We start from the raw sequence: 21,839 nt of genomic DNA on the forward strand, positions 1-21,839 counted from the left end.
TTTACCCTCAACATCACACCTCAAATGTTTACTAGTAAAACAGTAACTATACTCTTTTTATTTAGTCCACCATTATTTATTTATCATTTGTGAACATGTTACATGCACCCATGCCATGCTGCTACTCACATTTTTTAATCAAGTTTTATTTTTTCTTTCTGGGAAAAACAAAATTAAAGTAGGAGAAGCAACATAAATAATTTTAAACTTCTGCAAATCATGTGCTGAAGGCATATATTAGCTGGTAGTCATGCAACTGCCATTAGGTTGATGTTTAAATCAAAACCTAATGGCTGCACAATGTTTTAAAGTTTCATTTTCTAAGGATAGTGGAAAATAAACTAGTTTTATCATCAAATATGTAACGTGCATGTATATTTATATTGATTAGTTAGTATCTATCTAACACATACACGGACACTTCGACCCATATAATTTCCAAAATATAACATACGGATCAAGATTTATGTCAATTTGTTCATTATTTTTATGAAAAAATAATAATGAAAAAGGGAGCAAGATTTTAGAAAAGGGGCAGTGGCACAGATTATTCAGTCTCTTGCGGATTGAGGAGGGAGGAGGTAAAGGGGTATACAGAGAAAATAGAGAAAAATTAGGTTATTTTTATATTTTAATAAATGGGCATTTTGATCTTTTATCACAATCATGAGGTGTAAGAAGAAATAAAGTAGGTGCACAAAACATTTGTCCAGTCTTTTGGGCCTGGTGGATCCGAATTGGGGATCCATAAAGAATTACGTAAAAAACAATATCAAAATTGAACTTTTCTGATGAGATGAGAGTATTAATCAAAGTTGAATGAAAACTTATAAATGGAACTTTTATGTTTTTCTCAGAACTTTAAAATGGACTCAACCAAACCTTTGGGGTTACAAGGTTATGTATCATAACATAAGATGGAGAAAGGAATATGCCTCACTCTCCAACTAAAGGCTATCTGTACTTAATATTGTCACATTTCAAGTCCCACATCGTTTAGAGTATTACACAAACTAGACTTTATAAATCTTTGACAAGCATGTCAGTTCGCCGAGCTGGGTAACACCAGCTTGTGACCCAGGTGGGGGCACCAAGGTGATTGAACAAGGCTTTAGCACCATGTTGGCCTGGAGGTTGCATCTGCTGGCTTGCCCACTCCAAGTTGAGAGTTGAGCCAAGGGAACATTGCGAAGGCATTGGTCTCCTGGTTCCTAGACGAGAGGGCAATGCGTGAGGCTGGCTTCACAGAGCAGCGACTACCTCTGGCTCTTGACAGTGGAGGGATCACAGGCTGCTGCATCTCCAGGCACCTAAGCTTGGTGAGCTATCCCTTGAACAATCACTTTTTTTTTTATGCTGCTGCTGCATTCATGATCTACAAATAGGAGTTGATCACACCTCTCAAGAAAATTCACCAAATACATGATTTTTGTGCACTCAATTTTCCCCCATGAGTGTCACAATTGTACATGAGGATCAAACTATTGTTACTTCAACATCTATCTCTTTGGTGTTGTTTGTTCCTGTGTTTACCCTCTACATCTCATCTTTCCAACTCCCCTTTTTCTCCTAAAAGTTCACTATTAACATAAATGAAAGTAAAGAGATCATAAAACAGTAAACACTTTTTTTGACTTCTAGAGTCACAGTAGAAAAACAACTGCTCAGCAACATTTTTCTTTTATTCAGTCCACCTATAGATGTTATAGTCTATTACTTATTATTCAATTATACACATGTAACAGGCACCGATACCATGCTTCTAATCGAGTTTCAATTTCTTCTGTCTGGGAAAATTAAAGTTAAAGGATGAAGGTATGTCCTAGCTGCTAAAGCTACAACTTCTATTTGGCCGATTATTAAATCAAAACTATGGCTGCACATGTTCTACAGTTTTATATGCTAAGGATAAAGAAATGTTAGCTGGTTGTATTCGTGTAAAGAGGACAAGTGAATCAGCATATTATCATGAAATATAGTCCATGCTACTCCAAAATAGGAGCTACTAACATTGATTATTTAATATATACGGAATTGGGGACATTAGAAAACATGCAGATGAGAGGCCAATTCACTTCTCCATAGATCCAACACTTGTGCTACTAAAAAAATCAAGTTTATTTTTGCAAATATATTGAGTTGCAGCACTAACATTGAGTTTGATGAGGCCACAAGAGATGCAGCATTTGTTCCCCATGGCCAGCGTGACCTAAGCCTTGTGTTTTAGCCATCTGACAAGTCTACACATGCACACGAGGGGTGACACAATGAAATACATTTTTTTTTCAAAGTAGTTGTTGCAAAGCGTGTGTTGCATAGCATATAAATTAAGAGAAACGAGGTGTCAGGAGATTCCTTGTGGGAGACACTGCATTAACATTAATAAGGTTATGTTTGGATTCAAATCTTGATTAGTTAGCACTCATTGATGTTTTTGTTATTTATGTTGAGCACATGGCACTGGAAGGAAGTTGAATCTACATCTCAATTTTCCATGCATCTCATCATGTGTTCTCTTATTTTGTAGAAAAATGGAAACCTCTTCTACAATCAGTGAACACTAGGCCAAGAAGCCTCTTCTTTAACTCCACTGCTAAACCATAGACTAAAAGGGTTGCAACATCTGCATGAATGTGTTGAAAGTTCGGCTCATTATCCCCTAGTCCAAGAAGCTCTTCTCCATGAACATAAATACCCTTCTGCATGAGGTTTTGGAATGTAGTGAGAAAGACCATCTTCAAAGCCATGGGAAATTTGAAGGATGTTAGGACAACTTCTCTTCTAACATCATAGGCCAACAAACCATGTCACTGATTAGCTTGTCAAAGGGTGTTGAAATAGTCACATTTTCCATGTTTGAATGATTAAATATACAGCAGAGAAGAGTTTTTTCATGTAAAAAGAACAATGAGACTTAATATTTTGACTTGAACCTCATGAAAGGCAAGTATCAATCCAGTTCCTATATATTCTGATCTTAGTTATGATGTTTAAAACTATTATTCACCTTATATTTTTCTTATTCAATTTTTTAATTTAGATGGTAGCTAGAAGCACAGACCTAACGTTCTTAACCATTAGACAGTTTTGTATTAAATCAATGAGATGCAACACTTCACCTCCCTTCTTTTCTCTCACACATTGTTAGCTTTATTTTAATAAATGGGAACAACGAGTAGTTCAATTATTGTTTCTGCATGAGGGACATGCTCAGAAGTAGTGCAGCCATTGTTTTAGACATCAAGTAGTCCACACGTGCAGTTCAATTACATTATTGAATGCAGGTTCTTTATGGTAGATGATTCTAATTGAAAAAGGTGAATCATCGAAGTGAGAGAGAAAAAAGGAACAAAGTGTTAGTTGGAGAGTTTCCATGTGGGAGACACTTTCCTAACAATTATGTGATCATGTTTAGATCCAAATCTTGATTTGTTAGCACGTATTGATATTAGTTTAAGATGAGATTCCTTGTGTCCTCAACACCCTTTTGTATATATTGAGCATATGGCATTAGCAAGAAGGTAGATCAAAAAACTGAATTCCATTCTCAACATCTAGCCTTCTCTTCTCTTCTCTTCTCTTCCCCTGAGGAAAAAAATGGCAACTTCTCAATTGAACACAAAATCCCATTTCCATGCTCGTTCAAACAGCTTGCCCTCTAGATCACACCCACTTATCCTGCAATGCAATGAGCACTTGGAGAGGTTAAAGGCTTCCCATGAAACCTCCTCTTCCTCTTCACCCCTTAGCCACAAGCTAGGAGGGTTGCAAGATCTGCATGAAGGTGTTGAAAAATTGTTCCAACTTCCCCTCACTCAAGAAGCACTTCATCGTGAGAGTCAAGAAAAGTGGGTAGATGAGCTTCTGAATGGATCCTTAAGGCTCTTAGATGTGTGCACAACCGCCAAAGACTCTCTACTACACACAAAAGAGTGCATGCGAGAGCTTCAATCAATTATGAGAAGGAAAAAGGGAGGTGAAGCAGAGCTCAGGGCAGAGATTAAGAAGTTCTTGAATTCAAGAAAGGTGGTGAAAAAGGCCATCTCAAAAGCCTTGGCAAATTTGAAGGGTGGTTCTACAAGAAAATGCAGCATGCCACTTGCAAACAAAGATAACCAAACAGTAGCTTTGATTAGTTTATTGGAGAACGTGGAAGTGGTAACTCTATCAACATTTCAGACACTACTTCATTTGATCTCAGGGACTGCACAATCAAAGTCTAGCAGCTGGATTTTGGTTTCCAAGCTGATGCAGACGAAGAAAGTAGGATGCTCAAAGTTGGCAGATGAACGTGAATTTGCCCAACTTGATGAAGCATTGCAATCCTGCATGTTTTCCCAAACAAGTAAATTTGAAAACATGAGTAATCTGCAAAACCAAATGGAGAAAGTGGAGTCGCTTGTTCAAGATCTTGAAGAAGGTTTTGAATTTCTGTTTAGGCGTTTGATAAAGACCAGAGTTTCCCTTCTTAACATCCTCAATCACTAGTTAACATTATTAGACCATCAAATTTTGTAATGTATATGTATAGAGAGAGAGAGAAATAGAAACATTTAATTCAAATTTTGTTTGCAATGTGAGCAATGATCATTTTGACAATCATGTTATTTCGTTACAACACTTTGAGTACTCAAATTTTATTGCTACTATGAACACTCCTACCTATCAAGGTCTATCTATTAAGTAGTTTAAAGAAGCAATTACCATTATATCACGAATCACATTCCAATATCTTTTAAATTTGGTTCACGTTCTTTTTTTAATATCCCATGTCGACTAAAAATAAAAATATTGCATAGTATATAAGTGAACATAAATCTAAGTTTATAAGTTGATTTTATCATGTTGATTTAGACTTAAATTTTTTCTTCTTATTCTAAGTATTGTAATCAAATATATCACGCTATTCCAAATTTTTCTATCTCATCTTTCACCACTTTCAACCCATCTATTACTATTAAATTTAAAGTAAGGACTCGTCTTTCAATAAGATCTTCAACAACCCCTTATTTTTAATTTTCTCAATTAAATGACCATAATTATTTAAAGTGATGATGAATAATTTTGTATTAATGTTACAATTTATCAAACTTCCAATAAGGAACACTATCATAAATCAACCAGATTTGCATTCAAATGCATCTTACTATAAAAGTAAATTATATAATACCCAATATCAAATATAATTAGGAAACTTATAAGCATTTATATTACCTCAAAATACGACTTTGTAATGTACAAGAGTATCATATAATAATCAATGTCATCATTAAAAGAAAATCATTAAATTGTAATTAATTTTAGAGATAAATATAATTAGTTACTATTGGATTAAATTAAAAATTATTTTAGATATTAAAAAAAAATAATGATATATAAAGTAGTTTTTATTATTAATAAAAAAATTTAAATTAATTTTTAAATTGGTAGCTAACCATTAACTATCAAGATTTTAGCTACTAATATTTTATATTCTAAAATTAGTCTCTAAAAAATTAATTGAGACCAATTTAAAATCTAAAATACTAGTAGCTAAAACCTTGATAGCAAATTTAGATATCAATTTAGAAATTCTTTTAGAAAATTTTATTAATAATAAAAACTATTTTAAATATAAATAAATTTTTAATTTTTAAAATAATATTTAAGTTAATTAATATAGTAACTAATTAATTTAAAAAAAAAGTTATTTAATGATTTTTTTTAATGCATGCATTGTGGATAATGTTCTTCATTATATATGTTGAACACGTGTATGATCTATGTCAAGAGTCAAATTAAACCCAACAATGAAAACAGATCATACACCTATGAATCAACCACACAAGAAAGCTGCAAACAAATATGTTCATTTTGTTCTTACCAGAAGGACTTGTCTGAGGTAAAAAAAAAGGATAAATCTCTGCTTTCAAATTTTATGAATTTATTATTCATGAACTTCGATTTATGGTTGAAAATAAAATAAAAAATTCACTTAAAAAATTAAATAGCTAAAAATATATTTGATTATAAATAAATATTTAAATACTGATTTTTAATTTTTAATCTTATATTTAATGTTTGATTCTGTGTTAAATCATATCCTAAATTTGAGATTATAGTTATGAAAAAAAACATCAAAATCAACATGTAGTGATTTTTTTTTTCTTTCTAAATGTTGTTGTTCAGTCATCACATGTTATTGGTCTAAGTGCATAAACAGTAGTTGCAATTCTCCATCAATCTCTCTCAGTACACACTGTAATCCTTATCTGCTTTTTTTTTTACCCTTCAACTTCCATCGTCCATCTATTATGTTATACTACAAGACATTTTCATTAATTTTATTCTCATATACTTAATAGTCTCGATTTTACTTAATTAACCATATTTTTTAGAGTCAAAATTAATAATAATATAAATATATCTTCTTTCTTTAGTTATTTAAAACACTTTTAAGAATAAATTTATCACGAAATTTTAAATTCCAAAACAAAGTAACATAAAACTTTATGTCTGACACAAGTTTTAATATAAAATATTACTTTCAAAATAAAAATAAATTTAAAAAATTGAAATGGATTAAATTGATGAGTAAAAATCATATATTTTTTATATAGATTAAGTTCGATATTTATTTGAACTTTTACTTTGAGCTTTAAGATTCAGCTTATAAATAGTTTGAATGATATAAATTATAACTATGTGTGATATTTTGTTGTCTTGATTATAATTATCTATATGCATTTTTTTTAAAATTAAGTGATTGTTAGGTTATGTATTGAATTGGTTTATTTATTAGTTTTCAAATTAAACACAAAATTTATATCAAAAATTAAGAAAAGAAATATTTAATTTCTAAACTTTACTTTATACTCTCAACTCTAATTTTATCTTGATTAATCTTAAATTTTATCATTTTACAAGGAGTATCACGTTGAAATTTAAGATTTCCTAATTCATTTTTATTTTTTTAAATTGACACCTGGATTTTTAATTTTATTCTAATTAATCCTTAAAATTTATTACATTTTACAAATATTTTTTCTAAAAAAAAAGAAAAAATAATAAATAATTGACACTTAATGCAAATAATTTAACTAAACTATGTTGGAGAAAAACTATTTAAAAACAAATAAGTTTTCCGTATCATATTAAAATTTTAGGTGTTTTATATAGTAAAATTTATGGATCAGTTACAGTAAAATTAAAATTTAAAGTATCTATTTCTCCATGAGATAATCCAAGGATCAATTAAGAAAACAAGTTTAAGGTATTTATTTACTAAAAAAATAAAATTGAGGAGGTTAAATACTTCTTCCTAAGAAATTAAAATAAATAAATAAATAAAATATGAATAAGTGATGCAGAGATTCCTACAATACAAACCCTAATCAGACAAATCAGGTTATTTTTATATTTAATTCAAATGATATTATTTTTTACAGTAAGTGAGATTTTTATTTAAAAACCAAACTTAAAGAATAGAGAAAATGCCATATTTACTTTATCATTATCTCTTCATGCACTATCTCCATTAATAAAATACAACTTTTTTAAAAAAAAATCTAGTGCACTTCCAAATTGATATTTAAAATGTATAGAAATTTCTGACATTATAAATAAAATCAAGTAAAAATAATATAAAATTTGATCTTATCTCATCGAGAATGACCCAAAGAAACTTAAGACAAAAAAAAATATTCTTTCTTATATGTTCGTCATAAGATGTTTATAATCTCCATCAAACAAACAAAATTTTAAGCCAAAAAATTATTATTCTATATTTTAGGGATTTTTTGTGGTTGAATGTGTGAAGGGAGAAGAACTTTTTAACAAAAAACTAAATTACAGTTTAATGTACCACCAACCTAAACTTACCTTACAAAATAAATTTGCAATAAATTATATTAAATAATATTAAAAAGCATTTAATGGTATTAGGAAAATAAAAATAAAATAAAATGACAATAAGTGTTGATGAGATAAACACTAAGGAAAGTTATGCATAATTCTATTTATTTTATTCTTTTTTTTACAATTTTGTTAATATTTTTTGTTTGTTTTCTTGCTTGGCACGTGATTGGTGCATGGAGACATTGGGAAGGGTTAAGGTGGAGAGTGCACGAGATCCACAAACACAACAAAAAAATTGATAGTGGGCCAAATGGGCCCACATTGAGAAATTGAGAACCGTGAATGCTGTTGCTGGGCTCTATGTCCAAAATCTGGAGGAGACTTCTATGGCCCACCTTTGAATAATCTACTTGTAACTTGTACCTTAATGGGCCCCACTCAATCAGCCAATAAACACCATTTTTGAGATTGAAAATGAAGAAACTATTTAGGTCAAAGTTGGGACTAACACTGATACTGTAATCATCAACTATAGTTAACTAAGTCATAGAGTTTATACCTCTTAAATAAATAATTTAAAGTTTAAATTATTTATAGCTACTAGTTTAAAATTCAAAATAAGTGTAATATCATTTTAAATATGAAAATGAAATATATTAAAAAATATTAATATTATGTACACTCAAAATCTCAAACAATATTAATATTTTATTTATTTATTTTTATAAAAAGTTTTCATATTAAGATTACTATGCTCAGCTAAACAAACAATATTAATATTAATATTAATAATAAGACAATTTTTTTAATAATATTGTGTATACTCACTGATATGATATGAGTATATTGATACTCATTCCACTTATCGATAAATGGATAGAATTTTTTAAAATTATACACTATTTTACTATTCAAATTGAATTTATCATGAATTTTACAATGTATATATTCATGGATTCGAATATTTAAAACATTTTAATAAAAATTAAATTGATAGAGTTTTTTTATCAGAGTGATTTCTGTATTATCTGTGTAAAAATAATTAAATTAACTAATACAAATTATGATATATATATATATATATATATATACATACTTAAAATTCTCCTTCCCGATATTTTTTATACATGTACATACTTAAAAATTGGATTCAATTAAGAGATTAATTAAGTGTTTGGAAGAAAAAGTTTTTTTCAATAAATAAATAAAAGTCTTCTATGGACATTTTAAACAAGAGCAAATATTTGAATGGGAAAAAATCTCTTTTGATGATTTGCTTTGTGTCTCCAATATGATTTTTTTTACTAGTTTTAGCTTGATTTGATCACCATGGCAGTGATCTTATGTTGTCATTTAGAATAATTTGAGAGGATAAAAATCAAAGCTCTTATGAAATTTCATGTCTAATTATGAACATCAATATGCTGAACAAATGCATAACTACAAATTATGGAATCAAATCGGTTCAATTATAAACACTTCCATTTACTTTATATGTTCATCATATTTTTACTAATTTTACTTCAGTTTCATCATTTGGATAGTGATTTATTAGGTTTTCATAATTTAAAGCAATTTTGAGGAGAAAAATTGGTTTTGTTGAGAAATTCCTGTTTCTAATTATGAAAATGAATAACAAATGTACAGCTGAAATTATGGAACTATATGTTGACATTGAAATTTTTGCAAATTTCATCAAATTTTGGATTTGATGAGAGAATCACTTCCTCTGAAACTGTAAAAGGAAAAAAGAAAAAAGATGAAAATAAAATTAAAGAAGTTGAAGTTGAAAGGGTGATTAAGAGCATAATGATGAAAATCTAATTTAAAACCTGTTTTATGGAGAGTTTTGGGGGTGGTGATGGGTTAAGGGTAATTCATTATTAAACTATATATACACTTGCATCCAGTAAAATATGTAATTTTAAATAATCTTTTAATAAATAATACATATTTTAAGTTTTTTATAATTGAGTGAGAAAATTTTAATCATCATTGATAATTTGTTATTTTTTACGACAGTTAGAAAGGTTGACCTATATCGAAAACCTATGAATCTACTATAAGTTTTTTTTCGTTTGAACATCGCCCTTCATTTTAAGACTATGTCATCCTAAAGTGATGCTAGATAAAAGGATGTTATCAAATTAATTTTTAAATGATACTATTTTTATATTAAATTGTTTCTAATGAAGAAGAAGAAATAAAAAAAAAGGGATGAAGGACATAAAATGGGAATAGTAATTTACTATGTTGAAAATTCTGTACTATTATAATTGAAAAAAAAAAACAACTTTTTACTGAAATATGGATTATAAGTAAAGAAAATAGAATAATTTTAAAATTATATAGAAATCATCAAAATAAATTATAAATAAAAAGATAGAATAATTTTAAAATTACATTGTATTATACACTATTTGAGTCACTATGGTCATTTTACTTGATTTAACCTCTTTTATTATTGGATGGAAAATGGCACTTGGCAATGGCGAGCATGAAAACCATCCTATCAAACTCAATCAAGTTCAACAATAATCACGTTTATGAAGATAAGTTAAATCATGCTCATGATCAACAAAAAGGAAATGTTGCAACATGTCGTCAAATGACAACCGTGGAAATTAGCATTAATTTTACATATTTCTTTCTCTATACTTATCAAAACTTTCCTTTGATTTCACGAACGGCTAGTGTCTGAAATTGACACTTGTTTGTTTCCTAATGACTTTTGCCTCTATAAGAGGAGCCTAGAAACTTGAACTACACATGATCTACAGATTATAGAAGCAAACCAACATTATTTAATGATACTTCACATGCTCTGTTATAGTTTTTGAAAACTGATATATACCAAAGCCGTGAGATTTTTCCCATCTTTCTCGTGAAAACTCTGGCTCACAAGCCAATAAAGGCAACCACAACCTTTCACACCACTTGATCACATTCACTATCAACTCATCCACTTCATTGCCATCTCCAGTAATATAAATCATCCCTCTGATCAGTTATCTGAATTCCCATTTGCATCAAACTCACAATTTAGTTCAATTCTGGTTCTTCATAGTTCATACTCTAACTGTTTGCCTTAAAATTCCTGTCCAAGTAACTGGGTGGGTGTTGAGTTTTAGTTCTTCATCTTCTTTGGTTTTGCTTTTCATATTCCTAGTGTTGTAAAGTAAGATTTTTCTTTTCTTTCATACATTGCTCTATTATTTTAGTGTCACTTTAAGTTTCTGACAGAATCAACTGTGACTCCAGCTTTGTGTTGTACTGTTATAATGTAATGTATACTTTTCACTTGGTTTGCTTACAGTTGGAACTTCAAAGTACAAGCTTTTGAGATTTGGAGGTTGGCTTTTTGAAAGGAATTGAACTGTTGCACATCATTACCATCTGGGGTATCTGAAGTTCAGGTTTTTCTTAGTATTGAGGCTATCACAATGGTGTCTGCTTGTGTAACCTTGAAAGCCAATACCCATTATGGAAACTTGAGAAAAGACAATACTTTTCGTCAAGATGGTGGCTTTTTAGGTGACAGAATCAAAGGGAGTCTTAGTTACAGTCCCTGGATCATTAACCAATTGGCCTTAAGTCTGAGAACCCAGGAGAGGGTGAAGAAGGCAAAACCTGGTGTTGTTTCTGCTGTTCTTACGTCAAGTACTACCAAAGAATCAGTGGTAAGTTCAATTCTGGTGTTGGATCCATTTTATACTTTCTAACCTTACAGTTTTTATGATCGCGATCGGTATGATCTTGACCAGTGTATTTGGAAACACATTAAGAAGAAATTCACTGAACGTAGAAACTATTTTTGTTAGCTTCTTAGAAAACGTAAAAAAAAAAAAAACATATCTGGGATGTGAAACCAAACACGCCATATTCTTATTTTGAATTTCAATTTCAGGATTTTCAAATTCCAGCATTTCTCAGAAGAAAGGCTAACCCAAAAAATGTGGTTTCCATCATACTGGGAGGGGGTCCTGGGATTCAACTATTTCCTCTCACCAAACGAGCTGCCACACCTGCTGTGAGTAAATCATCACTTTTATGAAGTTCCACTTCCATGTTCAGATGATAAAGTTGATAAAGTATGCTTTTGCAGGTTCCTGTTGGAGGATGTTACAAGCTTATAGACATCCCAATGAGCAACTGCATAAACAGTGGCCTCAACAAAATATTTGTACTGACCCAATTCAACTCTGCATCCCTCAACCGTCACATCTCCCGCACCTATTTCGGAAATGGAATCAACTTTGGCGATGGATGTGTGGAGGTATGTATCCAGAATTGGATGGTGATTGCTAGAGGTCATAAATGACTCTGTTAAATCCTACGTCGACTAGAGATTGAGAAAACCTCACCTCATGAAATGAAGCTGAGTTAGGCTTAAAATTCACTTCTTAATATGGTATCAAAGTCATTTCGAGTCTATCTTAGTGATTGTTTGTTGGGTTTATCATGCCACCACACACAAGCTGTCACTTTCAGCGTGAGCGGTGTAAAGTTGAACTCATAAGTCAGTTTTATGAGATTGAGTTAGGCTTAAAGTACACTTCTTAATAAACTCGTACATCATTATCTGGTTGGTTTTTTGTGTAAGATATGGTTGTGGTTGTCCTAACTGTTGAAAAAGGAAACTAAGACATAAAATGGTAAAATATTCATAAAACTGTATAGTATTTTTATTGGAGATACAGTTTTGTGTGTTGTGACTGGCAGAGAAGTATGAGCCACAAGAATGATTCTACTGTATTTTGGAAGTGAGGGGGCGCCAGAGCCCTGATTGTGGACCTATTACTGTTTTTGTTCATTATAATTTAATATGACAAAACAACTCAAATACTTGATAGGTTCTGGCGGCTACTCAAACACCAGGAGAAGCTGGAAACAGATGGTTCCAAGGAACCGCAGATGCTGTGAGGCAATTTACATGGGTATTTGAGGTGGGAACATAATCTTTCTTACATAGCAGATTTCTGTATACACTGCATGCCCCTCATAGTTTTTTCTCTCAAGTTGAAAGGAACAGTGATAGTTTGAATGTTGTAGGATGCCAAAAACACAAACATTGAGAATGTATTGATCTTGGCGGGAGATCAACTATACCGAATGGATTACATGGATCTTGTGCAGGTAATAGAGCCATTAGCAAGGCAATTATCTTAGTTAACATTATTCACAGAATTAAGGCAATTAACTCTCTTTGAAAAATTAGTTCTCTCCTTTTCTCCTACCCTTCTTATGTTCTTGCATCAAGTTTTTTAATTTGCCTAGACATGCAGTTCATACTTTGGAGTGTTTCTTCATTTTTTTACACAGTTCTTATTTACTGGTTATCTACTTTGTAATAAATATGCAGAGTCACGTTGACAGAAATGCAGATATTACAGTATCATGTGCTGCTGTAGGTGACAGGTGTGTTTAATAACCTTTTACATGTGTTTCTTTTTCTTTGTTTTTTTTTTCTGAAGTGGCACGTTTGTTTGTTTAATATCACTGTTCTGCTGGGAGAATATATTCTCTTCCTTTGGAAAGGAAAGAGTCACTATAGAAAGAGAGCAAAGACACTAACTTCCTCCACACAAAAACATTCAATCAAATTTAATATTATTCAAGTCTCATTTTCAATCGCGTTTTTTTCAGCCGTGCATCAGATTATGGATTGGTCAAGGTAGATGGCAGAGGTCGCATCATCCATTTTTCAGAAAAACCCAAGGGTCCTGATCTGAAAGCAATGGTAAGCCCCAATACCAATGAATGTTCCACTAGAATAGGTTCATGGTCACTATCACACAGAACAATAAAAAAAAATCCACAGTTCCTTAGTGAGCAACTGACACTTGCAGAATTTCCAGTGAAGTTCATACACACATATATATATATATATATATATTTGAGTGTCTATCCAGAATGACTGGTCATACATCAGAGGATAGCATCACACAGTGATGTACAAAACATATTAAGAAGAGCACAAATTTACAAAACTTACAAATTATAGGCTTGATTTGCAGATTTCTACCATTGTGTTTGTGTCTCATTCTACCTTTCCATAACTACGAAACTTTCTTGCAAACTTGCAGGTCCCAATATTTGATCATAATATATTTATCTCTTTTCTCATTCTAACCATGTGTTCCTGTTGCTTCTTTGCAGCAAGTAGATACTTCTGTTTTCGGGTTGTTACCCCATGAGGCAAAAAAGTCACCATATATTGCATCTATGGGGGTTTATGTATTCAAGACGGATGTTTTACTCAAAATTCTGAAATGGAGATATCCTACATCTAATGACTTTGGATCGGAAATCATTCCTGCAGCTGTCAGGGAACACAATGTCCACGTAAGAAAAATTGCACTAAACAGATATCCTTTCAAATGTTTGGTCTATTCTAGAAGATGAACATCTTGCATTTACAACTGATCACTGCTTAATGAGGCAAGACTACAAGTTGAATGTCTATTGTCCTCTTTCAGGCTTACTTATACAATGACTATTGGGAAGACATTGGAACAATAAAATCATTTTACGATGCTAACTTGGCTCTTACTGAAGAGGTGAGTTCAAGATATTTACTGTTGTCAAGTTTGTAATTTAATAGTATTCCTATTTTGAAGGTATAAGCACTATAGAACCGTGCACTAGTTTACAATACAGGCCACATTATCAAAGATGCATATATTTAGTCTCCCTTATCTTGCTTCCTGTGTGATACAGATCAGTGGTAATTCCTTTAGCATTAGGCCACCATGAATAAATCAACATATTGCATCTTGGGAGTTAGAAATAAGTGAATAAAAGTCTATTTGCAAATTGTAGCATACTAATTCAGAGGAGAATAAATCAAATTAGAATGATCAGTAATAGTTCAAGATCCACAAGCCTAATTACAATGAAACTCAGACCTCAAGTAGCTGATAGAATGTAGCAAATTGTCAGTGTCCTGAAACTAATATTTGTACTGTGCTCCTCTCTTGCAGAATCCAATGTTCAAGTTTTATGACCCCAAAACACCCATTTACACATCTCCAAGATTGCTACCACCAACAAAGATTGACAAATGCCGAGTATGACTGTGATCACAAATGTGAAAAGTTTGGCAATAGTTTCATGAGATGTGTCACTTATAATATTTGATTTGCTCCGTAGATTGTGGATGCAATAATCTCCCACGGATGTTTCCTAAGAGAATGTATCGTTCAACATTCCATTGTAGGTGAACGTTCACGTTTGGATTATGGTGTTGAGCTCCAGGTAATTACCACAGTTTCTAAACCAAGGATCCTAAGTGCTATGCCCTTCTACATTAAGATTCATACCATCTAAAATTCTAAAACCACCTTTTACAGGACACTGTAATGATGGGAGCTGACTATTACCAAACTGAATCTGAAATTGCTTCTCTGCTGGCAGAGGGAAAGGTTCCCATTGGGATTGGAAGGAACACCAAAATTAGGTAATCTCACCCTAAGATGAACAATACACTACCTGATTGAATATGTTTGTTTTAGAAGTTGACACTAATAACAAATGTGTCATTATCATGATAAAGATTTGGCTTAACATGTACTAATAGTCATCTGATCTTTATTACCTGTTGTCCTTGTTGAAGAAACTGCATAATTGACAAGAATGCAAAGATTGGGAAAGATGTCATCATCATGAACAAAGATGTAAGCATGATTGCCTTATCTTGATTTTACATTTGAGCCAATTTTTTTAGGTAGTATATTTCTAGTCATGGATAATTGTGAAGCAGAAGTCACTAGTAGTATCATGATATGATGTTACCTATTGCCATGCAAATTATTGGTCTGTAGGGAGTTCAAGAAGCAGATAGACCAGAAGATGGATTTTACATTCGATCAGGAATTACAGTCATATTGGAGAAGGCAACAATAGAAGATGGCACTGTCATATAAATGGGTGGAAATACTTATTTTCATGGATCAATGGCAAGAAGTAGCTCGAAGAAGCATTCCAATGTACTTTTGCCGTCTTTGGGGACAGAAATTGAGAAATCAGAACCCCCTTTTGTTTTATATGCAAAATAGAAAGAAGTCTCTCCCGTTGCATGTAAAAAGAGAATGAACAAACCATGTGTGAAATCAGATCAAGTTGCATAAAAGTAAATAAAATGAAAAGCTGGATGTGAACTGCAAACTGTTTTCTCCTTTAGTATCATTGAAGTATTATGACTATTACTTGGGATAGTGATGAACTAATGGGGTACAAGAGAATTTGAGGGCTTCATACATCGTTCACTTCTTTTCCTTTGCACGTTGATCAACAGATTTTAAACTATAGCTCATAATTATTGTAAATTTAAGCAAGTACTTGTTATAACAGTGTAGTTTACTGGTAAACCCAACAAACTCTTGTTGGAATAGACTTTAAATAACTCTAATATCATCTTAAACAATGGACTTTAAACACAATTCAACCTTATAAAACACATACCGACTCATAAGGTGAGATTTGTTATAAAATGTTTTTATCTCTAATTTTTCAACAGAAAATGAGTAAATTAGTGTCTAGGAAAATGTGCCGTCACTTGTCAGAAAAAACACCTTCACTACAAACCAAAAAGGCAATTATCAGAAGGGGGTGTACATTGATTCTTGCATCAATTTATCGATCACTCACTAATTCAACAGTGAGCATAAACAAGTTCACATGGCATGTTGATTATCCTTAGCAATTTTTGTTATTTTAAAAAATGGATACTCGAAAGACAATTATGATTCTTGTATGATTCATTCATTGGCTAGCCTGTGTTGTCGCGCTCTATCTTAGATTATCTTGTTTGTGGAGACATTGTAGGGATGCAGATAGTAGATTGTACGAAAAAGACAAATGCAAATGCCATTTATTTTGAATAGCGTATGAATGACTTTTTCTATCTTTTAGACCAAATTCCTCTCAGATTCTGTAAACGAATGTTCCCACTGTTTCTTTCCGTTGCTTTATGTCTTTCTATCCTTTGCTTGGTCCTTCCAACACCATAGTAAATTAAATCATGCTAAAAGCCACTCTGTTCCAATCGGCTGGTCCACACCAACCAAGCAAACTTTCTTCTAAAACTTGTTTGTGAAGAGTTTAATTTTTTTTTTTAACAAAAAACAATAGTTTAAGTATGATATAATCATACTGTGAAACTTTTTATCTTACAAAAAGCCTTCAAACTTTAATTATAATTTAACTCTATAAAAAAATTAAACCTTAATAGTAGTGTAAAAAAATTATAAATTATAATCAAACTTAAACCTTTTAAGAAGTGCATATATTTTCTAGATGAGTTGTTCATGTTTCATTCAATTTTTATTGGGTGATTGAAATATGTAAGATAACAAGAGATTATTATCTTCACCTACATTAATAGTAGTGTAAACACATGCATCAATGATGATAAAGACCACGATCTAGTAGAGGATGATGTAGGAGCTATTAGAAAGCATGACGACGTTATGTAACATGTTTTTAATAAAAAGAGTAAAAATTACTTACCACTTTACATAAACGACAATATTAATATATACTAATCACAAAATATTCTCACATATTTTCATATCCAAATACAAGTAAATAAGATTTTAAAAAACATTCACATTACCGAGTTAACTGAAGAATTTCAATCTTAGGAGTTAGGAGTAGCTTTTTTGTATTATTAGTCCTGTAGAGTTCCTCCTCTTCCGTCCAAGTGTTTAACAACCACTAATGACTAAATAGTATTTTTGACTATTTCTCTGTGAATCCCTATTTTGAAAACATTTTAAGGGTACTTCCTCTTCAATCTTCCTTGCTTAATTCTTCTATAAAGAATTCGACATGCTTTGGGACCTCGAGAATCATGCATCTTCTTGTAATCGTAAATACTTCTAACTTTTCTGGTAAAAAAATAAAAACTTCTAACTTAAAAAGTAGCACAACATCATTGCATTGAGAAGCTTTTGTTCAGGAATGAAAAATTCAACCCAAAAGGTGCACAATCATATATGAACTCCTTCACCACGATATATGCTTAAGTCGAAAGTATGACTTTGGTGGTAAGACAAGATTCAACCCCTCTTGAGACATTTCTCCCATCCTGAGTTATTGCATAGTAAGTTTATTCATACAAAAAAAAATGCATGCTCTGATACATAACTACTTCAGATGCATGCATCGCTTATAATCTGTTTTGACTAAGCCAAATCTGAGGTGAATATGAAAGTAAGATGAGCAACTATTCAACAATATTGTGGCTACACATGGCCCCCGGCATTTCTAACTTCTCCAAGACTTCGAGTACAGAAGTAAGGAGCTATAATGCCATATCATGTATTCTTAGACTAATGCTGAGAATCGCCCACCATAAACTTCATAAGAAATTTATATAAAAAATGGCCAATGATTTCAAAACCCCTACATGTTCCAAACTATCACTGATCCCTTTTTCATAAGCTCGGATGAATTCAAACTATTCATTGCCTTTCCCATCAGAGCCATGGCAGCAATGCTCGGAAACTGTTTGTTTTGAGACTCTTGTAGCACAGCATTTGAAGACTTTTGTTCACGAAGCTCCCCTAATTCATGCCTCTTTTGGGAAGACGCGGCACGATTATGGCTCCATCTCTGAATCCAGGGATGTGAAAGGGTAATTTCTACAGTTTTCTTCGCTTCAGTTAAAGTGCACTTGCCATTTGTTGATACTGTTACAGGTATATGCGGTATTATCTGTCCTTCAGCATGATGTATCGTTTTCGGTTCCAAACGGATTTTGCTATCTTTCGTAATTTTGCCAAATATATTAACTTTTTCATGCGAGAAAGCTTCTCCAATTCTTATGCTCTCAGTCCCATGAGCAGAGCCCAATCTGCACAACTTGAGTCGTTTGACCCATCTGCTGCTAGGATCTGATCCCAAAGAACTATTGCCAGAATTAGACCTTACATGTTGATCTGCATGAGAAAGAAAGTGATCCAATTCAAGGCTGAGGGTTCTTGATGTGCTAGTCTCCCTATCAACCACTGGATCCTCCTCAGTAGGAAGCTCATAAGGCTCTTGGTTTATGTCTGGTATAGCTGTATTCATCGATTTTGCCAGGGTTTTCTCTCTGGAAGAAATTGTTGCAACTTTAGACGTGAGTGAGTTTTGACTATCCTTGGAGCACTACAAAATGCAAAATTCGACAACTCCTACCTAATTAGCCTCTCAAAGTTTAATATAGTATCAAATTTTACAAGGCGCGAGGTCATTAAATTTAAAAACCAACTACAAATGCGATTGAAGATATATATATTAGTGCATGTGTATATTCAAAGTTTAGATTTGAAGGAACTGTGCCACTCAAAGTAGCTTCTTCTCTGTATGACACTGTTCAGCATTCATCATAACCAAAAGCTAGTCCTTGATACATAAGTCCTTAAACTTAGCTTATAGGCATAAATTAAAAATTAACTTTTAGAGAAGTTAATATAGGAATATCTATAAATTAATTTACACACAAGTTAATTTTATCTTTAAAAAAAAATCTTCCTTTTTTTCTCTTCTATAAGCATTTATGCGTAAGTTCATCAAAATATACCCCAAAATTTAAATCATGAAAAAAAAGTGTCAAAATCATGTCCCGTTAAAATCATCCAAATGCTTGAGAAAGAAAGTTAAGATTGAAAACTTGATGTCATTGTATCAAGAATTTCAAAATTATAATTGAGAAACATTACCTTATTTGTTTGGAGTGAAACATCACCTGTAAAAGACAACAGGAAGAAACATCAGCTGTAAAGCAAGAAAGTCACCAAATAGCACACAACATCTTCCTCCAAAAACTAATACTACGAGTAAAGTTAACTGAAAAAAATTTAAAATTAACATTATCTATTCAGTTAATCAAAATAAGAATAACTGAAAATTAATTGAAGCCTCAAGTCTAGCATATGGTATATCCTTCAAGAGTGCATACATACCAGGAACACCATTCTTATGTAAAGCATCGATGTCCATAGTATCTGTTTCAGCAGATGACTCATTCTTCAGGCATGTTGGATATTTGAAATCATGGACATTTTCCTTTCCTCCACTCTTTATGGAGCTTCCTATACCTTCCAGCTTCAGAGCCCCCAAAGCATGGTCACTCGTGGGTGGAGAGAAATCAAGGATCTCATTGAAAGCGTTTCCTTTGAATTTGATAGGTGCTATTGGCTCTCTAAAGAACTGACCTCTGTCAGAGAAGGTAACATCAGTGTTTTTTGACATTAGAATATGGTGAGTTGTCTGGGAAATTTTGGGATGACCTCTAGACGATTCTTCAACTGAATCTATACTGGTGTATATCTTCATAGAGCCCACATCATGAATAGAACATGGCATTTGCTCTACCATAGAGTTTGGTCCACACAACTTTTGTAGTTTAGGTGACTCAGAGGATTCAGTCTGACACGTAATATTTGGATTAGAAACATATTTTTCAATCTCATGTTGCTTACTACCACCAATAAAATATAATCTATCACCGCTACCAGCCACGGAATCATGCGGTAAACGAGTACTACCACCTTCCATCCATCTTGAAAAAAAAGATCTTTGAGGATCTAAGAGGCTGCTCATTTTCTTCTCGCTGATTAAAAGAGACGAAAAGGTATGATATTTGGTACTTGCGAATCGCCCTCTAGATGCTAAATTGTAGCTGGATTGACATATTTCAAATGGTTCATGCGTGAACTGGGGCATCACTGTTTTCCCTTTGCTACGTCCATTTGGCACTGCGTCAGAAGCTGATTTTACAAAATCATCCCATAGTGATGTTGAAACCGTGAGGTTCTTCTGTTCAACATCCCACGGTGATTTCATCAGCAGAGCTGTCGGTAAAACTTCTTGAGACAACACTTGACACTCTTTTACTACGGTTTGTATGTTCAGAGGAACAAGTGCAGGTATTGATGATAAGCCAGCTCCGGAAGCTCCATCTCTGTTAAGAGAAACATTGCCATCTCCAGAGCAGGGTTCAGCTTCAGATTTCCCATCTTCCCCGTCTTGCTGTTCCCTCTGCAGAGGCAATTTTCTATCCAACTTTCCAGTAAATTTCAGTGTAGGAAATGATTTGGAATCACAGCATGCCTTCTTCGCTTTCTCATTGTCTGCCTCACTGTTGAAGGAAACACTTGTGGCCCTAACTGCTTCTCCAACTGGTCCAGCGTGCACAGAACTATCTATCCCACCAAGCAAACCATGCTGCTCAGCACCGCTGTCTTCTTTGTCTTCTTTCAGCTCACAATCTACCCCCAAACGATTGCAAGCAAGGGATGCTGACTTATAACTTGATTTCATCCAATGAGTCATCCACGCCGACCGGTTCCTATTCATTGCTTGATCTCCAACCCTCTCACCATCATGACATGATTCTGCAGCAGTATCATCGGGCATCATGATTGATAGATTTCTTTACACAACACACCACCAATTTCACCTGTGCACAAATGTTTCAAAAACCATAAACCATCAACAACTAAAATCCATCGCATGCAGCAACAGAAAAACGAACAAAACTAGATCGCAAAGATTCAGAACTCAACACCACCACACGAAGAAAGCAAAATCACACTCTGACCATCCAGACACGGAAATCACCACCGCATAACCAAATAAGTGTTAGTAGCAGCATCTTTTAGCGTCAAATCAAAAATCGAAACAATTCCAGTTTAACTGAATTCAACAAAAACAAACCTGAAAAGGCAGTGAACTGAATTTCTGCGGAACTTCACAACAAATTCAACTGATAAATTACTTGAAAAACCGCTTAAACAAGAAGGTACCTTCAAAACTCGGAAACGCGAAAGAGCACAATTGAGAAGAGAACGATGGAGTTGAGAAGCATAGAAAGGAAATAAATAACGAGAAAGAAGAAAAAAAAGTGAAGAAGGAAAAATGTAGGAGTACATTAAATGAACGGTCAGATGTTGGTGGTAGGTGGGTCCCATGTGTATGGGAGAAATGTGAGCGTTGATGTTTTGATGCAGTGT

General features: G+C 32.8%; 3 protein-coding genes and 1 long non-coding RNA gene across 7 annotated transcripts; 3 read left to right on the forward strand and 1 right to left on the reverse strand.

The window, feature by feature from the left end:
- Positions 1 to 1,744: 1,744 nt before the first annotated feature.
- On the forward strand, positions 1,745 to 2,996 carry LOC137832131 (uncharacterized). Its single transcript, XR_011084521.1, has 2 exons — positions 1,745 to 1,815; positions 2,528 to 2,996. It is a non-coding gene; the product is annotated as an uncharacterized lncRNA (long non-coding RNA).
- A 525-nt stretch (positions 2,997 to 3,521) lies between these two features.
- On the forward strand, positions 3,522 to 4,584 carry LOC137832122 (uncharacterized). Its single transcript, XM_068640137.1, has one exon. The coding sequence runs from the start codon at positions 3,598 to 3,600 to the stop codon at positions 4,486 to 4,488; it is 891 nt and encodes a 296-aa protein (XP_068496238.1). The 5' UTR covers positions 3,522 to 3,597; the 3' UTR covers positions 4,489 to 4,584.
- Positions 4,585 to 10,520: 5,936 nt separating this feature from the next.
- Positions 10,521 to 16,002, forward strand: LOC137805494 (glucose-1-phosphate adenylyltransferase large subunit 1-like). Of its 3 annotated transcripts, none has more exons than XM_068622801.1 (15): positions 10,521 to 10,818; positions 11,153 to 11,516; positions 11,744 to 11,866; positions 11,942 to 12,112; positions 12,690 to 12,782; positions 12,889 to 12,972; positions 13,199 to 13,254; positions 13,483 to 13,576; positions 13,996 to 14,181; positions 14,316 to 14,396; positions 14,820 to 14,906; positions 14,989 to 15,093; positions 15,189 to 15,295; positions 15,452 to 15,512; positions 15,660 to 16,002. In XM_068622801.1, exons 2-15 carry the CDS (start codon positions 11,280 to 11,282, stop codon positions 15,759 to 15,761), a joined length of 1,587 nt encoding a protein of 528 aa, XP_068478902.1. In that variant the 5' UTR covers positions 10,521 to 10,818; positions 11,153 to 11,279; the 3' UTR covers positions 15,762 to 16,002. The 3 variants fall into 3 exon arrangements, with proteins under 3 accessions (XP_068478902.1, XP_068485955.1, XP_068492285.1); XM_068629854.1 differs by having other exon boundaries at positions 10,604 to 10,949; XM_068636184.1 differs by having other exon boundaries at positions 10,606 to 11,014.
- A 1,750-nt stretch (positions 16,003 to 17,752) lies between these two features.
- On the reverse strand, positions 17,753 to 21,839 carry LOC137822117 (F-box protein At2g16365). Of its 2 annotated transcripts, none has more exons than XM_068627019.1 (4): positions 21,633 to 21,839; positions 19,788 to 21,286; positions 19,545 to 19,570; positions 17,753 to 18,990 (listed from the first exon to the last, which is right to left on the reverse strand). In XM_068627019.1, the coding sequence occupies exons 2-4, from the start codon at positions 21,244 to 21,246 to the stop codon at positions 18,244 to 18,246; spliced, it is 2,232 nt and encodes a 743-aa protein (XP_068483120.1). In that variant the 5' UTR covers positions 21,247 to 21,286; positions 21,633 to 21,839; the 3' UTR covers positions 17,753 to 18,243. The 2 variants fall into 2 exon arrangements, with proteins under 2 accessions (XP_068483120.1, XP_068483126.1); XM_068627025.1 differs by having other exon boundaries at positions 21,544 to 21,681.

Source organism: Phaseolus vulgaris, chromosome 11, assembly GCF_000499845.2.
Source record: "Phaseolus vulgaris cultivar G19833 chromosome 11, P. vulgaris v2.0, whole genome shotgun sequence".
Classification (NCBI taxonomy): domain Eukaryota; kingdom Viridiplantae; phylum Streptophyta; class Magnoliopsida; order Fabales; family Fabaceae; genus Phaseolus; species Phaseolus vulgaris.

Bases quoted from the DNA above. Each gene is read 5' to 3' on its own strand.
- LOC137805494 (XM_068622801.1), top strand. From the start codon at position 11,280: ATGGTGTCTGCTTGTGTAACCTTGAAAGCCAATACCCATTATGGAAAC. The intron at 13,255-13,482 runs GTGTGTTTAATA...CGTTTTTTTCAG, and splicing joins TGTGCTGCTGTAGGTGACAG to CCGTGCATCAGATTATGGAT. The intron at 14,907-14,988 runs GTATGACTGTGA...TTTGCTCCGTAG, and splicing joins CAAAGATTGACAAATGCCGA to ATTGTGGATGCAATAATCTC.
- LOC137832122 (XM_068640137.1), top strand. From the start codon at position 3,598: ATGGCAACTTCTCAATTGAACACAAAATCCCATTTCCATGCTCGTTCA.
- LOC137822117 (XM_068627019.1), bottom strand. From the start codon at position 21,246: ATGATGCCCGATGATACTGCTGCAGAATCATGTCATGATGGTGAGAGG. The intron at 19,571-19,787 runs GTATGTATGCAC...TGTCTTTTACAG, and splicing joins ACATAAGAATGGTGTTCCTG to GTGATGTTTCACTCCAAACA. The intron at 18,991-19,544 runs GTAATGTTTCTC...TGCATTTTGTAG, and splicing joins TTTCACTCCAAACAAATAAG to TGCTCCAAGGATAGTCAAAA.